This window comes from Nycticebus coucang, chromosome 9 (assembly GCF_027406575.1).
Source record: "Nycticebus coucang isolate mNycCou1 chromosome 9, mNycCou1.pri, whole genome shotgun sequence".
Taxonomy (NCBI): domain Eukaryota; kingdom Metazoa; phylum Chordata; class Mammalia; order Primates; family Lorisidae; genus Nycticebus; species Nycticebus coucang.
This window is the reverse complement of record NC_069788.1, coordinates 115,483,388-115,508,457: the sequence shown is the minus strand read 5'-3', so window position 1 is coordinate 115,508,457 and position 25,070 is coordinate 115,483,388. Positions and strand designations below refer to the sequence as shown.

At 39.4% G+C, this 25,070-nt stretch overlaps 2 protein-coding genes and 1 pseudogene across 3 annotated transcripts in view; all 3 read right to left on the bottom strand.

The window, feature by feature from the left end:
- Positions 1–25,070, bottom strand: part of LOC128593656 (cytochrome c oxidase assembly protein COX16 homolog, mitochondrial) — a 67,913-nt gene that overhangs the window by 34,152 nt on the left and 8,691 nt on the right. For both annotated transcript variants that reach the window (XM_053601873.1, XM_053601872.1), the window contains exons 3-4: positions 16,020–16,091; positions 476–538 (exon numbers count right to left, since the gene is read on the bottom strand). In XM_053601873.1, the coding sequence (XP_053457848.1) occupies positions 476–538; positions 16,020–16,091 (135 nt within the window). The remainder of the gene's footprint in view (positions 1–475; positions 539–16,019; positions 16,092–25,070) is intronic.
- SYNJ2BP (synaptojanin 2 binding protein) overlaps positions 476–25,070 on the bottom strand; it is a 99,668-nt gene continuing 75,073 nt past the window's right edge. The window contains exons 5-6 of the mRNA XM_053601871.1: positions 16,020–16,091; positions 476–538 (exon numbers count right to left, since the gene is read on the bottom strand). The gene's annotated coding sequence lies outside the window, so the exon portion shown is untranslated. The remainder of the gene's footprint in view (positions 539–16,019; positions 16,092–25,070) is intronic.
- On the bottom strand, positions 19,777–21,058 carry LOC128593653 (vasculin-like; annotated as a pseudogene).

Below are 25,070 nucleotides of genomic sequence, written 5' to 3'. Positions count from 1 at the left end.
TTTGAGATAGAGTCTCACTATGTCCTCCTTGGTAGAGTGCAGTAGCGTCACAGCTCACAGCAACCTGTTGGCCTCTTGCCTCAGCCTCCCGAGTAACTGGGACTACAGTCACCGGCCGCAATGCCCAGCTATTTTTTGGTTGTAGTTATCATTGTTGTTTGGTAGGCACGGGCTAGATTTGAACCTGCCAGCTCTGGTATATGTGTTGGTGCCCTAGCCACTGAGCTACAAGCGCTGAGCCAGCATTGTTTTTTATTTTTAAACTCTTTCTCCATCTGCAATTTATTTAGTTGTATATTAAGTATATACCCATCTTTATTTCCTTTTCAAATGACTACACAGTTTACCAAATATCATGTGGTCAAGATAAATCATTTTTCAGCATTATTAATAATTGAATCTTATTTTAAGTCAGATAAAACCAGTTTCTGACTTATAAGATTGGAATAAGACAGAATATATTAACAAACTGTACCTCATACTCTGATTCTAAAGATATTTTATTCGCTTTCAGTCTTTTTTCCAATTCAGGATCAATCTGTAGAAAAGAAAGAAGAGCCATAAGTTATTTAAGTCTGTTAGATTCAATTTTTAATTTTAAAATTTACAGAAGGGTGAAATAGTATGACCAAATACAAAAACACATGGCAAAATCACCATCTACTCTAATCACATAATCTTAACTAATGTACTACTACTATCTATTGAAACTAACAACAGCTGATAACTACTACTTGTTATGTGCAAGGCATTTTGACATATATTATTTTGTTTAATCTTCAAAAATCTTGTATTATTATCCCTATTATCACAAGTAAGGAAAATGGGGCATACGAAGTCTAATAACTTATCAAAGAGGCAGAGCCTCGCTTTGAGCATTGGCCCTCTCCTATCACAGTCCACACTATTAACCAGAATGATATATTTGACAAGATCAAAGTGATCTGTCTACACAAAGGGAAGAGTAAGAAGACAGAGTTCAGGAGTACTATGCTCACAACACAAGCACTGTGACTAAGTTGTGCTCCCTCCACGGGACAAGCCTCTGCCTGGATAGACTGGGGACCTGCCTAGAGTCTATATGAAGTCAGTGCACTGAGAACAGGTGCAGCAGGGATCGCGCAGCAGCTGATCCCAAGTTTCTGTAGCTGAAGCCTTTCTGTACTCTTGGGGGCCTGGTGCCAAGTCAGCATGGAACTCCAGTTTTGTGGCAGTGGACTTCACATTACCCTCATTGGACTGGGGAAGGAAATGACTAAGTGGAGACTTAGTCATTAGACTAACACTAGACTAAGACTTAGACTGCCCTGTGACTGGAAGCCAAGTTTTCCTTCCGTACAGCACAATGGGATCTAAGCATGAGAGCTGATTTGAGCAACACCACAGGTTCTGATGTGGGAAGCTTTGGGTAACTGCTTCAGTGGGTCTGGTGTGAAGGGGAGAACCCCATGGTCCCGAGGCTGCTGAAACTGACCTCTTCCTACATGACTTGGCATTCCTGTAGTCCCTGAGCCTACAGAACAACCTGCTGCCTGCTTGGCCCTGACTCTACCTTCTAGGTCCTCTGCCTGTGTGGCAGGCACTGCTTTGAGCTCTGAGGTCCTGCTCAGAATCTCTGCTTCTGGCTCCTCCTCAGTCCTACTTCTGAGGCTCTCACACTGGAGGCTGAGGCTCAGACCCTATGGCTCCAGAGCTCCCACAAGGTCCTATGTCACCACTCCCAAGATTTCAGTACTGAATCTGTATTCCTAAGCCTCTACTCCTAAGCCTCCACCACTGCTGCAGGGCCAGAACTGCTTCAAGGTCCAACACCCCACCAGGACTTCCCAACCTCAAGCCACCAGTACACTGGGACCTAGTTCAAGCAAACACCCATGGCATAGCTGCCACTGTCACCTGTGTGAGGAGACCCTGGGCAGAGCAACCTCACAATACCAGCTTCCATGAAGAGGGTTTCACCCAGCTCCTACCTTGAACTTCCTACAACTATCTAGTGAACCGCCCAACACCTAGCACAAATACCATCCCAGAACAGGCTTGAACAGTGGCAAACACAGGTGAACAGGACAAATCAGAACAGCTGCATTACAAGTTGCTAGTGTATATGTCCCTCCCTTGCCATATGAACATTCCAGAGAAGGAAAAGAAACACCATCAGGGACCTCCCCTTTTTCTAATTAATCTGGGGAGTTCCCAGCAAAGAACAATTGTCCTGCAAACCTACTAGCCAAGAGTTGAGGTTTCAGGTAAGAAGAAACCAGGAAAAGAACAAGTGAAAAAACAGAACAGTTGAACATCCCCAAGGGATCATAATAGAGCTATAGTAGTTAACTCCAACCACAAGGAAACTGCTAAAATAACAGAAATAGAATTTAGAAAATGATCAGAAATAAGATACACGGAATCAAAGAGAAAGCTGAAAACCAACCAAAAGAAGTCAAAAAATTTTTCAGGAAATTAATGAAAATGTTACTGAAGAGCTAGCCAACATAAGAAAGCATAAATTAGAACTTAAACAGTCAATTAGGAAATTTCAAAACACCGTAGAAAGCTTCAGCAACACACTAGACCAAGGAAAAGAATCTCAGATCTTGACTAAAAGCGTCTCAAACTAACTCAAGACATTTAAAGAGGCAAAGAGGAGAATAAAAAAGGCAGAGCAATCACTTAGAGATAAGCAAAGTAGCATATGAATTATAGGATCCCCTGAGGGAAAAGAGAGCTAAAAGCATGGAAAAATCTATTCAACAGAATTACTGTATTTTACCATGTATAATGCACTCTTTTTGGCCCAAATTTTTGAGGGAAAAATAAAGATGCACATCATACACAACATGGAAGAGAAGAGCCCAGAGGGTCTCCTGAATTCTGGAGGATCTGGGAACCAGTGGGAATGTGCTGGATAGGGGGTGGGTGGGTGGTGATGGGGCTGGCAAGGCAGGCTGCATCTATGTGGGACAAGGGAAGCCTGAGGCCCCGCCACATGGAGGGGACCAGAGCACCTGTGGCCTCAGAAGCTCCTGCTCTGCCACTATGAGAAGTGGCAGGGAGAGAAGGGAGAGAGGGAAGGGGGAGCCTTCAGAGTGGGCAGCTGCAGAAGGGGGTGTGATCTGCATGCTTTACTAGAGGAGGAATAGCCCTCCCCACATGTGTCTGTCCTGGGTAAGAGCTGGCTACGTTCTCTAGGGGTGTTTTCCTGAACGTCTGGGCCAAAAGCATGGGTGAGTATTAGACATCGAAGTGCCTTATACATAGCAAAATATGGTATTGAGGAAAACTTCTCTGATATCTCCAAAGATCCAGACATCCAGATGCAAGATGGTCATCAAACACCAGGAAGAGATGTTAATAAATAGGACATCTCAAAGACACACAGTAATCAATCTGATCAAAGTCAAAATGAAGGAGAAAATTCTACAACCATCAAGTTGTAAGCAACTATTGACCTACATGGGAAAACTCGTCAAGCTAATAGTAGATTTCTCAGCAAAAACCTTACAAGTAAGAAGGGAGTGGGGTCCCATCCTCAGTATTCTTAAACAGAACAACTGCCAGCCTAGAATTTTGTATCCTGCAAAACTAATTTCCACAATTAATGAAAAAATTCATTTCCAGACAAGTAAACACCGCAGGAATTTGTCATGAACAGACCTCCCTGAAGGAAATATTCAGAACTGCATTAACTCATGAAACAGTATAATAGATATACACCAATTTTAAATCACCCCCAAAAAGCTAAAGCTCACAACTCTTACACAACAACAACACAAGAAGGAAAACAAAACAATAACGTTCTACTCAACATAATTGTTGATTCCATGTTCTGTTTTCCAGAAGTCAAGAAAATCATTTTCTGTCTTTTGAGCTATTTGTAGCTTTTCAAGCAATGTACATACTTATGAACAGGATTTGAAACATATATTTTTCTTTTCTCCTTGATTTCTCTGGATTTTGAAAGCCATTTGTAAGTATTCCTAATTTCTGACAATACAGTTACTTGCATAAGTTCAATAAGAATCTGTTTTGTTCTATAGGACATGATGAAGGCACTGGTTGTTTTACCAAGGCTTTGGCTGGAATAGCATTTCCAGAGGTGTCCAGAATGCATTAAGGAATTCAGGTTGACTTTATAAAGCCAATTAAAAAAAGCCCTTTGGAAAACTGGCCAGATACCCATCAGTAACATCTCCTGATCTGAAGGTTGCTTGCTGATGGGTCCGGGAATCAAAATGTGCTTGGGGACCTCAAGAGAAGAGGAATTTACCCGGTGCATACGAGTATCTAATAGCACAGATGAAACCTGGGCTCACAAAAGGCTTTCAAGAAAGTCCAGCCTGAGATTCCTTACAAAAGATTCCAGCAAAGCCAATTTTAAAGGAATGAAGAGCCAAGATGGCTAATAATTAATTATTCTTACTGTACTTAATGCAAATAATCAGACCCAGTATACTGAAGGTACAGTTTATTTTGGCAACTGAGTTGGTTCTGCTGTAATTTGTCTTTAGTAAAGAGAGAGATTGGAGAGAGAAAAATGATTCAAAGAGAAAAGAGGCTGTGGCCCACCTGTATTAAATCCAAGCCTTGTCTGTACTGTCAACTCCTAAAATGATACATAAGTGTTTTACTAAATTGATCTGTTCAATGGGACTAAGAGACTGGCCAAAAAGTATAGAAATATATACAGTAGTTATATTTACTCTGAAGCCTTAAGACTCAACAGAGGTCGCCTGTTTGGCTACACTGGAAGAATTTGTGCAGTATTAAATATTATCTACTCTGTCTATACCTCAGGAAAAATTAAATCCTAAAATGAAAATTTCCCAGTAAATGGTGTAACTGTTAACAGTGCATCCTACTGTGCCTAATCTGTATACTCTGCTGAGTCTGCTGCCAACAGAAACCAAGTGGCCCACTTCCCTCAACTTAAAAGATGCCTTTTTCAGTATAAGGCTGGCTCTGGGAAGCCAGAGGCTGTTTGCTTCCACTGGGAGAGACCAGACATGGAAACTGCCATCCAGGGCACATGGAACAGTTTGCTACAGGGGTTTAAAACACCCACAATTTTTGGAGAAGTACTGGCTCATGACCTCCAGAAATTCCCAGCTGAGGAATTAGAATGTGTGCTGCTCCAGTATGTCAATGACCTCCCTTCAGGGCACCCTACCCAGGAGGGCTGTGCCTGAGGCATGGACTGTCTTTTATGACATCTAGAGGTATATGGCTACAAAGTGTCCAAATGAAAGACCCAGATTTGCCAGCAGCAAGTATGTTATCTAGGATTTACTATCCAGCAGGGGTAGAGGTAGCTAGGCGTAAAATGGAGGCAGGTCATTAATTGCCTCCCCATCCTCACGAGCTGAAAGCAGGTTTGGAAAATTCAGGTTTGGGAATTCTTAGGGCCGGTTGGCTTCTGTTGCCTTTGGATTCCCAATTTTGCCATCTTGGCTGTCTTGGCTAAGCCCTTGTATGAGGCAACTAAAGGAGAGGAAGGAGAGCCCTTAGAATGGGGAGGAGAACAGGAACATGCCTTCTCCCAGCTGAAGATGAGGCTGATAAATGCACCTACACTGGAGCTATCAGACTTGGCCAAGCCCTTCACTCTGTATATCTGAGAGAGAGGAAAGATGTCTATAGGTGTGTTAACCCAGCTGGTTGGGTCCTGGCCAGGGCCTGTAGCTTACCTGTCTAAGCAGGTGGATGGAGTGGCAAAAGGATGGCCACCCTGCTTACGGACTCTAGGCCCTACTGCTCTCCTTGTGCAAGAAGCTGATAAGCTGACTGAAGGGCAGAATCTCAAGAGTGAAAGTACACCACTCTGTGGTCACTTTAATGGACACTAAAGGACATTTTTTGCTCTCTAATGTGAGAACACCCTGAACCTAGCCACGCTCCTTCCAGTCAGTGGAAGAGTGACTGAGCATGACTGTATGGAAGTTATAGATAATGTGTATTCTAAAAGACTTGACCCTTGGACATTTGCAAACTGGGACTTGTGTATAGACTGAAGCAGGTAGATAATGGCGCAAGGTGAGTGGCGGGCTGAGTATGCAGTGGTTACCTTAACAGAGACTGTAGAGGCTGAGTCTGTACCCCAAGGAACATTGGCTCAGAAGGCTGAGTTAATTGCCTTGACTTGAGCTTTAGAACTAAGTCAAGGGAAAAATGTGAATGCTTTTCTGATTCTCCAGGTACACGGGGCATTGTACAAGGAGAAGGGACTATTAAATTCTGGGGAAAAGAACATTAAGTATCAGCAGGAGATACTTCAGTTGCTAGAGGCAATATGGAAACCCCAGAAGGTAGCAGTGATGAACTGTTGTGGACATCAAGCAGATGCTTCCACCATCACTAAAGGGAACACTAGGGTAGGTAGAGGCAAAAAGGGCTGCATCCAAACTGTACCAGGTGTCGCTAGTGGCTCCCCTCATCCTGTGGGTTCCGGAGCTCACCGCTATCTACTCCCGGGAAGAGAAGGAATGGTTGACAGCAGAGGAGAGCCAGGAAGCAGAGGGAGGATGGATAAAGATGCCAGATGGACAAGTAGCAGTCCTCCAGCAGTCCTCCAGATTCTAGGAGTCACCATGGTGACAGGAGTATTTGATGAAGTTGGCTGGGCCGGTACTTCTACATCTCCCACCTGCCAGCCCTGGCCAAAACTGTCAGTCTACAGTGTGTCACCTGCAGCCAGTTCAATGCGTGCCAAGAACCAGCAGTACCCCCAGGAATCCAGTCGTATGGAGCAACGCCCTTTGAGGACTTCCAGGTAGACTTTACTGAAATGCCCAGGTTTAGAGGGCACAAGTACTTGCTGGTGATGGTCTATCAGACTTGGAATAGGTAAAAGCCTTCCCCACCAGGATAAAAAGGACTTCTGAATTAGCAAAAGTATTGCCCAGAGAAATCATCCCATGGTTTAAGTTGCCAGTCTGGTTTAAATTTGACAATGGGCTAGCCTTCGTAACAAAACTAGTACAAATAATAAGCTAAAGCTTTGAATAACTTAGAGGCCTCAAAGCTTAGACAGGGTAAAGTGTGTGAACAGGACCATAAAAGCAGAAATCGGTAAACTCTGCCAGAAAGCAAAGCCTAATTGAATACAGGCTTTGCCACTGATGTTGTTCAAAAAGGCCTCTGTCGATCTTCTGCAATTTTGCACAAACTCCTAAAAGAACTGGGAAAGACTGAACTGAACAGACAAAAACCCTAGAAAAAGTAGCAAGGAAAATCTCCACTGGGGTAATTAACTGTGTTCTGTTTAGTCTTTTGATCCTCTCTTGAGGATCAAAGGACCAAGTCTAGGTCCAGAATCAGAACCTGTCCCCCTGAAACCAAGTAGAACTGACTTTACACCATCATCCTGACCACATGCACAGCAGAGAAGGTGAAAGGAATCCTCACCTGGAGTCAATACAGCTAGCTGAATAGGACTTCACTGCCCCTGGGAAAGTAAAGGTAACTCAAGACAGTCAACATGCCCTGCTCCAGCCACATACTGAAAGCTGGCTGGTCAACGCACGGCTGAAGCCTGAGGAAACTCTTCGAGGGACCTGTCTTAATTGGACTTTGGATTTTGAGGAAGGGGCAATGTCACAGGGAAAAGTAAAAACTCATATGTATATTAGCCCACCACCACTGTACTACTAAGGCCTGAGTAGAGAACCCAAGAAGAGTCAGAGTTTCTAAAACCTCAATGCTAAAAAGTAATTAATATCAGCACCTGCAGAAATAAGCTGATATTGAGACCCCCAAATTAAAATATATTAGAGTCTCAAAAGGGGGGAATGAGAGAGGATACCCAAGAAGGGTGAGGTCTAGAAGAACAGGTCTTCTTAAGGAGACCACAAGGATACATCTGCAGGGTCCTCTCCATGGTGACTCAGCTCTTGGGAATTTGTAAACTTAACTTCCTGGAACTTGGAAATTTCCAAGTTCTGTGAAATCCTGTGGTTCTGTAGGGTTCTGTAGGGGCTGGAATAGCATCTCCCGCTTGATTCAAACTGGCCAATGAGAAGGGTACCTGTGGGGTGGAACTTTTTGACTGTCAATAAAAAGGGAAAGACCAAGCCAGTCAGAGAGCATGGCCATAAGGAAGTCCTCTTTGTAAGCTTCTGGCTGGTGAATAAAGCCCTTCCTCTTATAAACATGGTGTTTGGGTGCTCTTTTTCTTCGTCGGGCTTCGTCTTCCTGCAACATTCACACATATCAATTCTCTCTCTCAATATTAACAGGTTAATTCACCATTCAAAAGACTTTGTCTGGCTAAATGGATGAAAAAACCACACCCAGGAATCTGCTATGTCCAGCAGACAAATCTAAACCACAAGGATGCACACAAACTCAATGTGAAAGGAAGGAAATAAAAAATTCCACACAAATAGAAACCAAAAGAGATCAGGTGTATTCACGTTCTTGTCAGACTGACTTTAAATCAACAACGGTAAAAAAAGACAAAGATGGTCATTACATAATAGTAAGGGGAATAGTTCAACAAGAAGATATAACATCCTTAAATACAGAGGGTACCAAAAAATGTATACATATTTAAAAAAGGAAAAACTGTATTAAACTTGTAATAAACAAGTTTGACTTCTGAAATTACGAGAGGTACAAGATAAAATATACGGATAACAAAACAACATCTGTACAATTGTACAACTGTACAACAGAGTACTATTCAGCCATAAAAGAGAAGAAATTAATGCCTTTTGGCAATTTGGAAGGAACTGAAGACCATTATCCTAAGCAAAGTATCTCAAGACTGGAAAAATAAACAGTACATGTACTTTCAGTACAAAGAGAAGTAAAAGTCACTGGAAATCAAGGGGGGGGAGGGGAGAGATAAAAAGCCACCTAATAGGTACAATGAACAATATTCAGATAATGGCACATTTGTAGCCCTGACTCAAGCAATGTAACAAAAAAATCTATATCTCCTTAATATCTTGAAATTTTTAAAAAGTGAGAAAATTGCTTTCATGTGAAGGTCCTAAATTAGTTTCATAGTAGGGGTGAGTACATTGAATACTTTTTCGTTACAACCTGAGAATAGGGGGAAGGGGGAAAGGGTGGGGAGGGAGGGGGGAGGTGGGTAGAAGGAGGGGCATTGAAAGGATCACACCTGTGATGCATCTTACAAGGGTATATGTGAGGCTTGGTAAATGTGGAATGTAAATGTCTTAGCAAAGTAACTAAGAAAATGCCAGGAAGGCTATGTCAACTAATGTGATGAAAATGTGTCAAATGGTCTATGAACCAAATGTATGGTGTGCCCCATGATCATATTGATGTACACAGCTATGATTTAATAAAAAAAAAACTAAGAAAATAAAAAGTGAGAAAATTGGACAAAAGTAACAACTAACAAAAACAGTTTTTTTTTTTTTTTATTGTTGGGGATTTATTGAGGGTACAATAAGCCAGTTACACTGATTGCAATTGTTAGGTAACAAAAACAATTTTTTGTTCTAAGTTTTCTGTTTATATTAAAATCTTCAAAGAAACCAGAAGATAGTTTAAAATTTCATTTTTTCCCAAATCAGAGTACCTCAGAACTAAGGTAGACATCTGGTTGTGAGGATTCAATTCATCAGTTGATAACACTATAGAAAGCATGATCCTTGGTAATATTTAACAGAATGAACTATATACTATAGTGTCAACAGATCTGGTGCCAGAATTTCCCCTTGTTTGCCCACAGGATAGTTCAGTTCTAATCTCTAAATATAAAAAATGTAACTTTATTCAGTTTTATAGAATAATCAAAAGAACAATACAATAAAACATGTTCTCAGTATGGTAAGCAGAAGCAAACGTATAAATACTTGCCTGTCTCATTCTGGATCTGTGAGATTCAGTCTTCAAATGTGTTTTCACATCCCTGTCTCCACCATGCCCAGTCTCAATTTCTTTTTTGCATATTGTGTAGTGTGCTGTGTTTTTGTTATTTAATTCCCTAATCCAGTTGTATGTGTTCTTCCATCTGTCATTAAAATAAGAATCATTTAGCTTTCTTTTTCAGCGATGTCCAGATCATACTGGCATTAGTATTGTAATTGTTCTCATTTTCACTATTTTGTATCTTATAAAACAGTCATAATATTTATAGTGTTAAAAACTGGCTAGGGGTGGTAGCTCACACCTGTAATCCTAGCACTTTGCAAGGTCAAGGAAGGACGAGTTTGATACTAGCTTGAGCAACCTAGCATAAGACCCCACCTCCACAAAAATTTTTTTTTAAAAATCAGCCAGGCATGGTGGCGAGTGCCTGTAGTCCCGGCTACTTGGGAGTCTGAGGCAGTAGGATGGCTTGAGCCCAGGAGTTTAAGGCTTCAGTGAGCTATGACACCACTACACTCTAGCCCAGGAAACAAAGTATGATCCTGCCTCAAAAAAAAAAAAAAAAAAAAATTTAAAACTAGCACTATCTTCTTACAAAGCATGACAGACAGGCAAAGTCAAAGACTGCAGCTGCTCACAACTGCAATATACTTAAACTGCACATTTAAATCACATCACTTGGGGTGATGCAACAATGGATAATCCAGTATTGTAGATACCTAGCTATTATTAATAGTTATCAATAACCAGGACAAAAAAAACAGAAATAGCCATTAGGGACCAAAGATAAACTATGCCCTGTTTCACACTGAAACTTGAAAACTGTTGCCTTTTTTAACCCTTATTTTTTAGCCCACCTGGATGGATCTTTCACTTTTCTCTCAATCTTCCACATCCATCACTGAAAAGCAGGAATTTTCCTATCCTTGGATGCTAAACTTTCAGTATTAAAATCAGGATGGTTTCAAGCAAACTATGATGGCTGATCACCCCAAATCTATACTGTCTTTTCTCCACCCTTCTCCATATTTCTCAACTGACTTATCTTCTTTTGATTTTTCTAAGCCAACTTTGTCTTCTATATCCCTTTTTCGAACCTTCTTGACTCAGCAATCTAGCCCTCCTAACCCGCTCCTGACCTCAACCTCTCAACCCTTGCAACTGCTATCAATTTCAACCAATCTTATTCTCTCAATTATTAAGGAAAACTCACCGTCTCAACTCCATTCAGCTTTACCCTACCCTATCTTCTCTACCTTGTTTGAACTCAACTTTATCCACATACTGACTTTTGACTTGACCTGGGTTTGACCTCTCAACATCAAACAACCTCAATCTCTCTTAGTAGGTCTTATCTTCTGATCCTTCTCACCTCAACCTTGTTCTCTCATCTTCCTTCTCTAGACTTTGACCAACCACATTCTTTTAACCTTATCCTCTGACTTCAACTTACCTTGTCCTTTTAACTTCAATCGACTTCATTCTCTTGACTTTAACCTTATTCTCTTTACTTTCACTCCATCTTCTAGACCTTTCCTGTTATCTCAATCTCCTTCTTTCTCCTTAAGTGGGTGATTAGCACTGCCATTTATACAGTCCTCAAAACCAAAACCTTGAGTCATTCAAGATTTATTCATATCTTTATATTATATACATCACATTAGTCATCAAATATTACCAATATGCTGCAGAAAAATTTCCTGGATCCCACTCATTTCTCTTTATAACCACTGCAAATGTTTTATTTCAGGTTCCAATACTGTTCTTCTATGCTATTGCTCCAGAATCCTAACAGGTCTCTTTACTTCCAATCCAAACAATCTCCTACTTTCTATCTTGCTTCCCCAATCCCCATTCATTCTATATTTCACTACCAGAGAGATATTTCTAAAATGAAACTCTAACTATATACCCAATACTCCCTCTATGTTATAGAATGTAAATCATTTCTTGTATTTAGCTAATGCTTACTCATTCTTAAAGACTAATTCAAGGGTTGATACCTTTAGGAAACCTCTGATTCTTCGTAGCAAGAAACTGTACGCCTGTACTTGAAGTTCTAGTAGTGGCATTTTACTGGGCATTGTTTTATGTTTGTAAGAATCAGTTTCTTGATACCACATTCTAAAGAATGATTAACACATGATAAATATTCAATTCTTTTTGAAATACATATGTTCTTCCACTTCTAAATGTCAGATTACCACAACTTCCATATTAAAGTAATTGGGATGTTAATTAGAACCTTTTAACACAGTTAAACTGAAAATTGTTAGTTAACTGAAAAAAAGTTCTATTTCCCTCATAGAAATGGAATGTCCTTTTAAATATGGAAGTAAATCTCAGTGGACATCAAGCTGGAGTGAGAGGGGAAGAGGAGATGGGTAAATTTGCTCCTATTGGGTGAAAGGCACATTTACACGTATAACTTTGACTCAATCTGGACAAAAACAAAGCATGTAAACAGAACATGTGTATCCCCTAACATTTTGAAAATTTTAAAAAGGAAAAAAAGAAATTTAATATTTATTCTAATACCTACTATTTTTAAGACTAGCTGGAGATGGTTTCACTAAAACCATAAAATTATCTGAAAAACTGAATAGGCTTTTACATTCCTTACTTCCCACCAATATTACTGAGGTCTGCTAATGACATTCTAAGCAATCAAGTATGAAAAGTCCAATTTCCTTCAGTACTAACTTTGATAGGTACTTCTTCTGATATTTCACTTTTGACATTTCTTGATTTTTTTTTTTTTGGTACATGTATGTGAAGGTACATCCTCATTCTTTCAAAGGCATATTTTGGCTTGTGATTGTCTTTCAATTTTGGGGGTGGGGGGATTTTTGTGAAACTATAGATAAGACAAAAACTGGTGTTATTTTTGAATATGAGTTCCATTGCGGAACCAATGCAGCACAGACAGCTCAAAATATCAACAGTGTTTGGGAAGGATGTGGTTAATGAATGCACAGTATGCCGGTGGTTTGAGAAGTTTCATTCTGGTGGTTTTAATCTTGATAATAAGCCATGTGGGCAACCTGACACCAAGGTAGATAATGACGCCCTGAAAGCAATAGTGGAAGCAAATCCAGCTCAACCTATGACTGAATTAGCAATAAGGTTTGATGTTACTGTTCCAAGAATATTGGACTGTTTGAAAAAATTAGCAAGGTATAAAAGCCTGGATGGATGAGATCAGCTTGCAGCTTCTCTTTCTTTGCAGTCTCAAGATAAAAGTGAACCAGTCCTATACTGTATTGTTACGTGTGATGAAAAATTCTTTTTGATGACTGTAAGCATTCAGTACAATGGTTAGAAAAAGATAAGTGCAAGTTTGAAATCTGCCATTTGATAATGAAATGCATTCTTAAATAAATGTGGTTATGTTATACATCATTTTAATATGCATTTCTCAATGTTTTTATGTGTATTACTTGCTGTTTGTTTTATACTTATTTTGGACTATAGAATTGATGTTAGACAAAAAACAAATTCAAGCAATTCTTATTCGAATTCAAAATGGGTCATAAAGCAATGGAGACAACTCACAACATCAATAGATTTGGCCCAGGAACTGCTAATAAATGTACACTGCAGTAGTGGTTCAAGATGTTTTGCAAACAAGATGAGAGCCTTAAAAGTGAGAAGCACAGTGGCTGGCTGTTGAAAATTGACAATGACCCAAGTGAGAGCAATGATTGAAGCTGATCCTCTGACACCTACATGAGAAATTGCCAAAGAAGTCAACATGGACCATTCTATGGTTGTTCAGCATTTGAAGCAAACTGGAAAGGTTTAAGCTCCATAAGTAGGTGCCTCATAAGCTGACTGAGTATCAGAGCAATTGTCACATTCAAGTGTTGTCTTCTATCATCTATATAACAACAATGAAACCCTGGGTGTGCACAGTAGCTCTCACCTGTAATTCTAACTTTCTGGGAAGCCAAGGCGGGTGGATTGCTTGAGCTCAGGAGTTCCAGACTAAGCAGACTCTAAAAATAGCTGGGTATTGTAGTGGTTCCTGTGGTCCCAGCTACTGGGGTGGCTGAGGCAAGAGGATCACTTGGGCCCAAGAGTTTGAGGTTGCTGTGAGCTATGATACCATGGCACTCTACCAAGGGTGATGGAAAAAAAAGAAAAACAAAAATGAACCTTTTCTCAATGGGACTGTGATGTGTGACCAAAAGTGGATTTCATACAATAATGACCAGCCCAGTAGTTGGACCAACTTGAACCTGTAAAGCACTTCCCAAAGCAAACCTATGCCAAAAAAAGGTCATAGTCACTATCTGGTGGTCTGCTGCCAGTCTGATCTATCACAGCCTCCTGAACCCCAGCAAAACCATTACATCTCAGAAGTCTACTCAGCATATTGATGAGATGCACCCAAAACTGCAATCCCTGCAGCTAGCAATGGTCAACAGAAAGGGCCCAACTGTTCTCCATGACACCGCCTGATGACACCTGGCACTTCACACAACCAACATTTCAAACTTGAATGAACTGGGCTACAAAGTTTTGTCTCATCTGCCATATTCACCAGATCTCTTGCCAACAGATTACCACCTCTTCAAGCATCTTGACAACGTTTTACAGGGAGAACACTTCCACAACCAGCAGGATGCGGAAAATGTTTCCCAAGAGCTTGTCAAATCCCTAAGCATGGATTTTTATGCTATGGGAATAAACAAGTTTATTTCTCCTTGGCAACAATGTGTTGATTATAATGGTTCCTATTTTGGTTAAGAAAGATGTGTTTGAGCCTAGTTACAATGACTTAAAATTCATTGCCCAAAACTGCAATTACTTTTGCACCAACCTAACATTATCAACTAAGTTTCATGAAACCTAGTCAATCAAGTATAGTGGATGTCTACTGTAACCAAGTGGATGGAATATTGAGGATGCTTGTGATTAAGCAACCAGAATGGTCAGTAGAGACAGACCAATCCTTTTATATGACAAACACTGTTGCACAAACAACACTGTTCCAACTACAGAAGCTGGATTTGGAACTTCTTTGTGATCCACTGTATTCAACAGACTTTGCACCAACTGACTACCACTTCTTCCAGGCTTTGGATCACTTCTTGCAAGAAAAGATATTGAATTCTCAACAAGCTGTGGAAAAATGCCTTGGTGATTTCAATGCCAATTGCTCTCCAACCTTTTTGCTGCTGGAACACATAAGCTACCAATAAGATGGCAAAACTATGTTAATAGTTTAGGTGCATACTTTCATTAACTGTACTGCTTCTTGCTTGAGATACAATAAACTAGACTTTTGACTTGAAATTGGACATTGCAGATTTAAAAACCTAATACATATATTATTTGCAAAAAATCCTATAAATATCAGTTATGTGCCACAATAAAACTATATAATTCTGAATAAGTGAACCAGAATTATTATGTAAAACCTGGCCTGAATTTGACAGTAATCGTGTAATCACAGAGGGTAAGAATCCCAGCTTATCCCTAAATAGCCAAGTGACCTTAGGCAAGCAAGTTAGGCTTTCTGAGACTCAGTTTCCTCACCTCTAAAATAGACAGTCTTCAACTTGCAGTGGTTTGACCTACAGTTTTTCAGCTTTATGGTCAGTTTGTTAGGATATTAAATTCATTTTTGTGTTGAAATAAGTTTATTGGGACATACCTCAACTGTTAAGTCAAGGGACATCTGTATGAGTGAGTGTGTGTGTGTGTGTGTGTGTGTGTTTATACAGGTATATATATGAATGACTACAGTCCCACCACAATGTAGACACTATAAAAAGATAGCTATCTTTATTTATAATGAAAAATTATTTTCCTTTCTTTTAGTAACAGTTATTAGAGATGTATCACTACACTTTATAAAATTACTGAAATTAATATGAAAAAGCTAATTTATAATTGGAGATATAAAATGATGTGAAAAGCAACTACACAGACCATATTTTGTGAGAGAAAGCTAACAATATTACAAATTTTCCAATGAATAAGAAGAAAGATTACTAAATTCTTTACATTTCATGATTTACTTTCATGGGATCATTAATGTTATTTTAAAGATTAAGAAAAAGCACAAAGATTATACATTAACTTTGAAAATCAAGTTTCAAAGCTTAATACAATTCTCCTAACTAGAACACACATAACATGGACACATGTCAAATCCCAATTATAGTTCTTACTTTAATCTTCACAGCGTCATATCGGATTTGTGAAAACTCACGAAGACCAAAAGAACCTCCAACAATCAGCAACTAAAACAAAGAAAGGAAACAAATAAACAAAATAGAAGAGTAGAATTCAGACTCTCTATAGATTACTTATCTAAATAACAACAGGGACAGATTATATGAGATCCTATAGATTATATTTCCTGGTTAATCCTATATATTACTTTCTCACTCATCTTTTCAGAGTATATGCAGTATATACTGTCTAGGCAACATCATAGTATAACATTGCCAAATACCAAATTCAGCACCCCATACCTGAAGCTGACTTTATGATTTAAATCACATCATGACAAGTATTATATTCTTTGACCCTTACAACAAATCTATCAGCTAAGGAAACAAAACAAAACATTTGACAGATGAAAAAATAGAAGCACAGCCAACGGTGCAAGTTGAAGACTGTCTATATATTATTTTAGAGGTGAGGAAACTGAGTCTCAGAAAGTCTAACTTGCTTGCCTAAGGACTCGCCCATTGTTAAATTTGGCTTGAGGCTGCCTATACTCTGAATTCCTTTGCAACCTTAGTAGGTAAAGAAACCAAAACTTGAACTGATCAGAAAAGGTCCAAAGAAGGCCAGTGTAACCAATCAAACTATTTTTGAACTTTTTTTTCTATAAATGCTCATTGCCCATGTTGCAGTGGTTCTCAGAACCACTTCTGCTTCTGAGAAATGTCTGACTTAATGAATTTCCTTTGCTGAAATCAAACTTGAAAATTTATTTTGTTTCAAGTTTTACGTTAACACCATAATTATATAGGGTAAACCCAGAAGTAAAACTCTGGCCTTGTTTCTTTGAGACCAGAATTCTTTGAATTTTATGATTTTGCAAAATAAGCCAATTGGAAAGAATTGTTCCTCATTTTCTTACCAAGTGATAAAGGAATCTCATGAAATATGCCATGGTTCTTTTACTATGTGGTAACCTAAAAAGATCCCCTGAATTGTCATTGCTGCCTTGTCATCTCATTCAAAAATCTAACTAGCTTTAATCTCTGACCCTAACGATGCAAAAGTCTATTTGGAAAAAAAATAAACTTAAATTCCTACCATCCTCTTCATATCGAGGTATTAAAGAATTAAACATAAGGGCGGCACCTATGGCTCAAGGAGTAGGGCGCCGGTCCCATATGCCAGAGGTGGAGGGTTCAAACCCAGCCACGGTCAAAAAAAAAAAAAACAACACACATACAAAAAAGAATTAAACATAAAAAAGTATATAGAACATTATAAAATATAAACTTTTATAATTTTTTTTTTTAAAAATCATGAGACTGCAAATGATAATTTTGAAGTGAAGACTACCAACAAAACCTTAAGGCTATGAACTTCAAAACCCAGTATATGTGACCACATAAAAATTAAAACTTCTATCCCAACAAGGACAATATACAGGGTATCCATAAAGTTGCAATTCAAAATAGTGTGCAATTTTAAATAGCACAAAAACTTTATGGCACCCTGTATATAAGCAATTAATACCTGTGATGTCAATATGTAAGAATTCTTTGTATAATAACTTGTCTCTTAGTTTCAATGAAAAAACACACTCCTGGTTTTCCTGCCTCCTCAGTCTCTTTTTATGTATTCTTCCTTATCTTTCCAATTTCAAAATGTTGGAGGTATATACAGGTATATGGCAAGTATATATACACAAATTAACATAAAAGAATAACTCTTGATCCTTACCCCAAATCGCTTTTTTTGCTTCAATCTGCTCTAACCAAACTTGACATCTCAGTAAATGTCAATTACTTCCATCTGACTCTTCAAATCATCTTCTTTGGAGGCATTTTAAGCTCCTCATTCTTATATTTAATATGACCCTGAGTTCTGTCACCTCTACTTTCAAAATATATTTTTTTCTGTGCTTATTTATTTGTATTTCTTTGCTTTCTTTTGTTATTGTTGTTGTTGAGACACAGTTCCACTTTATGCCCTGAGCAGAGTGCAGTGGCATCATAGCTCACTGTAACTTCAGACTCAGGTTGTGGGTATCCTGCTGCCTCATCCTCCAGAAGCTGCTGGGATTACAGGCACTCTCCGCAGCAACCAGCTGGGTTTTTCATTTTTTTAGGAGTCGGGGTATCACTCTCGCTCAGGGAAGTCTCTAAACTCCTAAGCTCAAGCAATTCTCCCTCCTCAGCCTCCCACAGTGCTGGGATTACAAGCGTGAACTACTACACCCGGCCTTTTTTAACTGTTGGGGATTCATTGAGGGTACAAAGAACCAGGTACCACTGCTTTCAAAATATTTCTTGAATCTGACAGTTTTCTACTCTTCTAATACCCCAGTTCAGGCCACCATTATCTCTTTCCTGGACTAATGCAATCACAGTGCCTGAACATTGCTTAATGAACAATCTGCCTAATCTTTGTCCTGGGTTCCTGGGAATAAGCTTTGAACTTAGAATTTCCAGAAAGATACTATGTAGGTGACTTTGCTATTCTGGGCGGGCTCCTGGGATAATGCCTGACTTTACACGAAGGAGGTGATTATAGTTTGGATATCTGTTCCCTGCAAGTATCATTTTGAAATTTGATCCCCAACATTGGTGATGGGACCTAGTGGGAGGTGTTTGGGTTATGGGGGCAGATGCCTCATGAATGGTTTGGTGCCATCCTCACAGTAATGAGTTCTTACTCTCATCAGTTTTCATGAGAAATGATTGCTAAAAAGAACCAAGCACCTCTTTCCCCTCTCTGTCCTCCCTCCTTCCTCTAGCCATGTGATGGCTGCTCCCCTTTGACTTCTGCCATAAATGGAAGTACCCAGAAGCCCTTACCAGAAGCAGATGCTGGTGCCAACCTGCAGAACTGTGAGCCAAATAAGCCTCTTTTCTCTATAAATTACCCAGCCTTAGGTGTTCCCTCTATGCAAATGGATTAAGACTGGAGGAACTTATGGTAGGCCCCTAGATAGTTTCAGGATAGAGGCCGGCCATGCTGGAAAGCCCAACCACATGACTTGAGGGCTAGTCTAGGTCTTCAAGCTATGTGATATTCACTCAACCTCTAAACCTCAAGGGAAAACAGGAGGGCTGGAAACTGAGTTTTGTCATGTACCAATGGTTCAATCACTCATGCCTACATAATGAAACTTCAATAAAAATTTGGGACAAAGCCTGGTTGAACTTCTTGGCCAGTGAACCCATCAGTGTGCTAGGAGGGTGACATGCCCGGATTCCACAAAGGACACAGAACCTCCACATAAAACTCCTGGACCTCACCCTATGGGTCTTTTTGTTTGGCTGTTCCTAATTTGCATCCTTTACAAATATGGTCAACATAGTATAATAAAAGTATAATTGTAAGTACTGTGTCCTCCTGAATTCTGTGACTCATTTTAGGGAATTAGTGCTGAACCTAAAGGGGCAGTTGAATATCTGGATACATTATCAGTTGGTTAGAAGCATGAGTGGCCTGAGAAACCCAGAGCTTGCACCTGGTATCTGAAGTAAGGGGCGTTCTGTGGAGGATTGCTTATAGATAGTATATGGGGGGGGAGGGGCTTAGCATTTGAACTGCACTGTACCACTTATCATTTGTCAACGAAGAATCCACACTTCTAACTAAATATTTTCATTTATGCACTAGATCCTATCTTCTTTAATCTCCTGAAGGACACTAATTCATGAATTCTCCCCTTTCCCGTGTCATTGAAATCTTGAAGTCCCCCCCAAATCTTCTAATGGGGTATTTCACTACATAAATTATAGTTCTTCATTTTTACAATTCACCCCAAACTGTATGAAAGATGTATCACACTAAAATTTCTATAGCTGTTAGGAAATCCTTCACACATAGTTGTCATCTGATGTGTCACTGCTACTTGTCTCTGTGTCATCATTCTCAATTGTGGGTTGGAAACTGCTGTTCTTCCAGGATCCAAATGTGAAGGCACAAATCAAGCCATTTTCAAAACACCATTTTTTTTCTTAGACCATTCTGTAAATGTTCACTAGTAACTTGGAATTCTCTTGTTTCATCCACAGTTAAGGATGCCAGGTTTCATCATTTTCACTGTCTTCCTGCCTTCAACAATCTGTGTTCTGCCTCAAGTGAACTTGAAAAAATATCAGTTTGTGAGAAGGTTGAAGAGCGAATGACCTGTTGGGAAATCACTGAGGCGTTACCATCTTCTTGTGGAATTTCATTTTCATCAAAGTTCTCATTTATATCCATTTCTTGGTGAGTGCTATTGCTGTTATGTAAATTAAATGAGTCCTCATCTTCCTCTGAGTCAGCATGGCTTTCATCTTCATATTCCTCTTCTACTCTGTCTCTTTTCAATGCTTTCAAAAATTCACTCTTCTCATCAGTGCACATTTGTGTCTGTTTGGTTAGACGAGGCTCTTTCACTGCATTTATTGATGGACTAAAATTCTTGGCAGTTGATTTTAAAGCATTAAGGTTGCCAACACCATATGTAGACTCATGGGGGAAAGAAGTCCCACTTTATTTTCTTTAGTTTGGCTTTTCCACTGTAGTTTTTGTAGGAGGAAAAGCAGGACTAGGGACTAAACCTTTAAAAACACTGGGACCAGTTCTGTTCTTAACTGGCTGTGCCTGAAGATTTCCTGCTACTGGGAATTCACATAGCTATAAGTCTTTTGTATTATCTTTTTTAATGACCAGCATCCTTGGAGCTCTAGATTTAGGATTTGAAGGCTATTCCAAGAGAGGAGCATGGGAGATATATTTTAGTTGGGTATGTGTATGTCTGGGTGTGTAGGCCCCATACACCTGCAGCGAAAGATTTATTCTGATTTGAGTCTCTCTGATATTCAGGATTTAAAGATAGAAAACGTTTAGCCTCAAATTGTTTGTGTTCTCTCTTGTCTTCTTTCCTCCCAGTTTGATTGTCAGGTATGTTGTTTTCATGTAGTCCTTGGATTTTTCCAAAATGTAAAATACTGCTAGGAGAACAGAAACTTCCACCATGGTATCCCCTTGATGATTTATGTTTTCAATACCATTTCTTCCCTGTGTACTCTATCCATTTTTTTCTTTCCTTCTAAAGTTACTTCCAGTAGGATGCCCAACACCAGAATCAAAGCCATCTGTCCATGAAAAGTTTTCAGAATGCTTTTCAAAATTCAGTGATGACTTTGTTGATGATGGTGGAGTAGAAAAATTAAGCCAGGCTGGAGCAAAGTCATGCTGCGCCTTTTAGGTCTAGTCTCTCCAACTCAGTGAAACAAGACTTCAGCACCTCATGGCAAATCCAAATTCCAATAGGACTGCACAGAAAGGTGTTGGTTTTTTCTCGCAACCCTTAGGTTTCTGGTTTGTTTTTTATTTTGTATCCTCTGAAATAATATCCAAGTTCATTGAAGATACTTGACCTACTACTATTTGACATAGAGTTACTTCAAGTTGGCTACCCATACCTCTGTTTTTGGGGTTTTTCTCATTTGATTTCTTATTTTCTCATTTTCTTTATTTAATCTCACTTTGTCACCCTTCGTGTCATAGCTCACAGCAACCACAAACCTTGAGCTCAAGCGATTCTCTTGCCTCAGCCTCCCAAGTAGCTGGGACTACAGGCACCTGCCACAATGCTGGCTATTTTTAGAGATGAGTTCTTGCTCTAGTTCAGGCTGGTCTTGAACTTCTGAGCTCAGGCAATTTGCCTGCCTTTCCCCCCACCCCACCCAGAGTGCTAGGATTACAGGTGTGAGCCACCCATGCCCAGCCCCATACTTGTGTTTTAAAGTTTTCATATGGCTATCTCCAGAATTAGCCAAGTTCCTTGGATGTAAGATCAAAGTCTTCTGTATTATTGTATGTACTTGCCATGGTTGTACTCTACAGAGGAAATATCCAATTAATGAATCAAAAAGCAAAAACAAAAAGAAAATTTCACACCTAAAGAGCACTCCTAAATATCAGGATATACAGAGACACACATAGCTATCTCAATACTACTCAAACACCAACATCTTAAATTTCCATGTAAATAAAAGAGAAAAGGAAAAAGATTCTGTATTCTTTCAATGTATTCAGTAGAAAAGCTGTCCCCCCCCCAAAAAAAGAAGAAAAGCTGTCCCATTGTGACATGAAAAGGATGAAGGTAAAAATTGTGCACAATGCAAGGGCGTATGTCAAAACTATTAAGAGTAGAGTATAAATGTCTTAACACAACAAATAAGTGAGGTGAAGGATATGTTAACCAATGATGTAAGCATTCCAAATTGTACATAAAATCAGTACAATGTACCCCATAAATGCATTAATGTACACAGTTATGATTTAGTAAAATAAATATTACAAATAAATAATTTGTCCCTTAAAAAATTACTAAAACTTCTAATAAACATAAAAATAAACTGTCAAGAAACTTCAGCAATATTTTAAATAGTCATTTGAAACTGGTGAAACCATTCAGCATACAACTCAAACATATCTTACAGTTCTGTCTGAAGAACACCAACAACTGGGAGGGGAAGGCAAAAAAACAAAAAACAAACAAACAAAAAAAAACAACCACCAGCTCACCAGCTGAAATACTTTAACCAGTTATATAATCCACTTGAATCAAAAATAATGAAGAAATGCCTGGGTCTCTCTTTAAGTTGTTTGTTCAATTGTTCACTAACATCAATTCACTTCAAAGATGATTCTTGCCAGTTTTAATAAACTTCTGGGACAAAATTATCCGAAAACATTTTAACTCCAAAATGGCCACTTGAAATATCAGGACCTTTTACATAAAACCTAGAAGATGATCTTCATATCAGACTAATTCAATCACCTTCTGCCCCACCAGAGGTGCACCTGGCCTGGGGGTGCCACTGCGCTTGATCCTGGAGTTTTTCGGTACTTTGAATAATCCCCTTTTGCTGCTTTTCTCTCTGCCACAACCAGTCCCATCTGGTTTATCTTTTACTTCAAAGTGATTCCCCATTAGCCTCCTTTATTGTTTCCTCCTGTACACCTTAACCCAATAGCATAATACTTGCTCTTCTTTTCTACTCACTTCCTTTATAATCTCAAATCAATTGTATGGCTTTAGAAATATTTATAAGTTGATTACAACATTCCACACAGACCAGATCAGCACTGCAAAGGCTCTGGAACCTAAATTATCAGGAAAGAGAACCCAAAATAATAGGCTACTACCAACAGGCTAAATTTAAATATGGTGATCTCCTGCTAAAGTAGAAGACTTAAATAAAATAGTTTCCTATAGTTAGTAATATTCAAAATGCCCAAGAACCAGGAAAATAACAATTTTATTACAGTTTGGATAATTGACCCTCCAAATTTCATGCTGAAATGTGATCTTGATATTGGAGGTAAGGCTTGTGGGAGGTATTTGGGTAATGAGGAGAAGGAGATCCCTCAGGAAGGGCCTGGAGTGAGTTCTCTATTACCTCCCTCAAGAGATGTTTTTAAAAGATCTTGGAAAAACTCTCCCCTGCTTCTCTTGCCTCCGCTCTCACCATATGACCTCTGTACACACAGGCTCCCTTTCTACCATGAGTGGAAGCATACTGAAGCCCTCACCAGAAGATGTTAACACCTCACTTCTTGCACAGCCTTATAGAACAAAGCCAAATTAATTTCTTTACTCTACAAATTACCCAGCCCCAGGTATTCCTTTATAGCAACACAGAGTAAGACAAACCTGAATTTAAAAAGACTTATCAAGAGTTGCTAATGTGGAGATAAATCAGAGTTTGAATTATCTGATGAAGATTTTAAATGAATCATCACAAAAATGCTACAACCAGTAATGACAGACTGTCTTGAATCAAAAGGAAAATTTAAAAATCTCATCAAAGACATAGAAGACATAAAAAAGAATAAAAGGGTCACATCAGGGAAATGGCAAACTAAGGATCTTCAAAAATCTTCTCTTCCAGGGCAGTGCCTATAGCTCAAAGGAGTAGGGCGCTGGCTCCATATGCCAGAGGTGGCAGGTTCAAACCCAGCCCTGGCCAAAAACTGCAAAAAAATAATAATAAATAAATAAATAAACAAAACCTTCTCTTCCACAAAAGCAATGAAAAATTGTCATATCAATTTTTTCAAAACTCTGGAAATTAGGCAAAGTCTTGTTGCAGTAATGTGTAGGACATTTACTTAAGAACAAAAATGACTGACTCTCAGGAAGAACAGCAAGCTTGGTGTTGTTTTTAACTTACCCAATTCTCTCCTCTCCACCCCAGCTCCATAATAACCACAAAAACCTAGAGCCTGTAAATCTGTTGTAAAGCCTAGTACCCACAAGACAGTGTAGAAGGGCTGGAACACCTTAAAATCCCACTCACAAGAACTGTCATTATCTGATTGATCTGGTGGTTCCTGGAAGATACTACTCACAAGATTGTCTTTAGTTTCCCTGATTTGGAACTCAAGTAGTATAGACAGACTTCTCTCAGAAGGTATTTGTCAAAAAAAAACAAACAGGTAATTTAACATTGTGACTGCCCGAGTTATGGCAAACAATAGGCTAACCTAAAAGCTTAAAAAGAATATGTGAGTGGGCGGCGCCTATGGCTCAGTCAGTGGGGCGCTGGCCCCATATACCGAGGGTGGAGGGTTCAGACTCGGCCCCGGCCGAACTGCAACCAAAAAATAGCCGGGCATTGTGGCGGGTGCCTGTAGTCCCAGCTGCTCTGGAGGCTGAGGCAGGAGAATCGCTTAAGCCCAGGAGTTGGAGGTTGCTGTGAGCTGTGTGAGGCCATGGCACTCTACCGAGGGCCATAAAGTGAGACTCTGTCTCTACAAAAAAAAAAAAAAAGAATATGTGAGGAATAAAGTGTCCATAGAGGACTAAAAATCTCAAACACATGCCTGAGAATCTGGAAAGTCATATACATGAACAGAACTGTGTGCATGCCCAAAGCAATGTGTAGGCTCAAGAAAAACCTGGGAGGCTGTAAAACTCTTACCCATAGCTTATCTTAAAGCTCTGAGCAAGCAAGAAGTGCAGGCTTAAGGTGGATGTAAACTGCATGGCTGGATGTTGAAAACATACACAAAAAGCA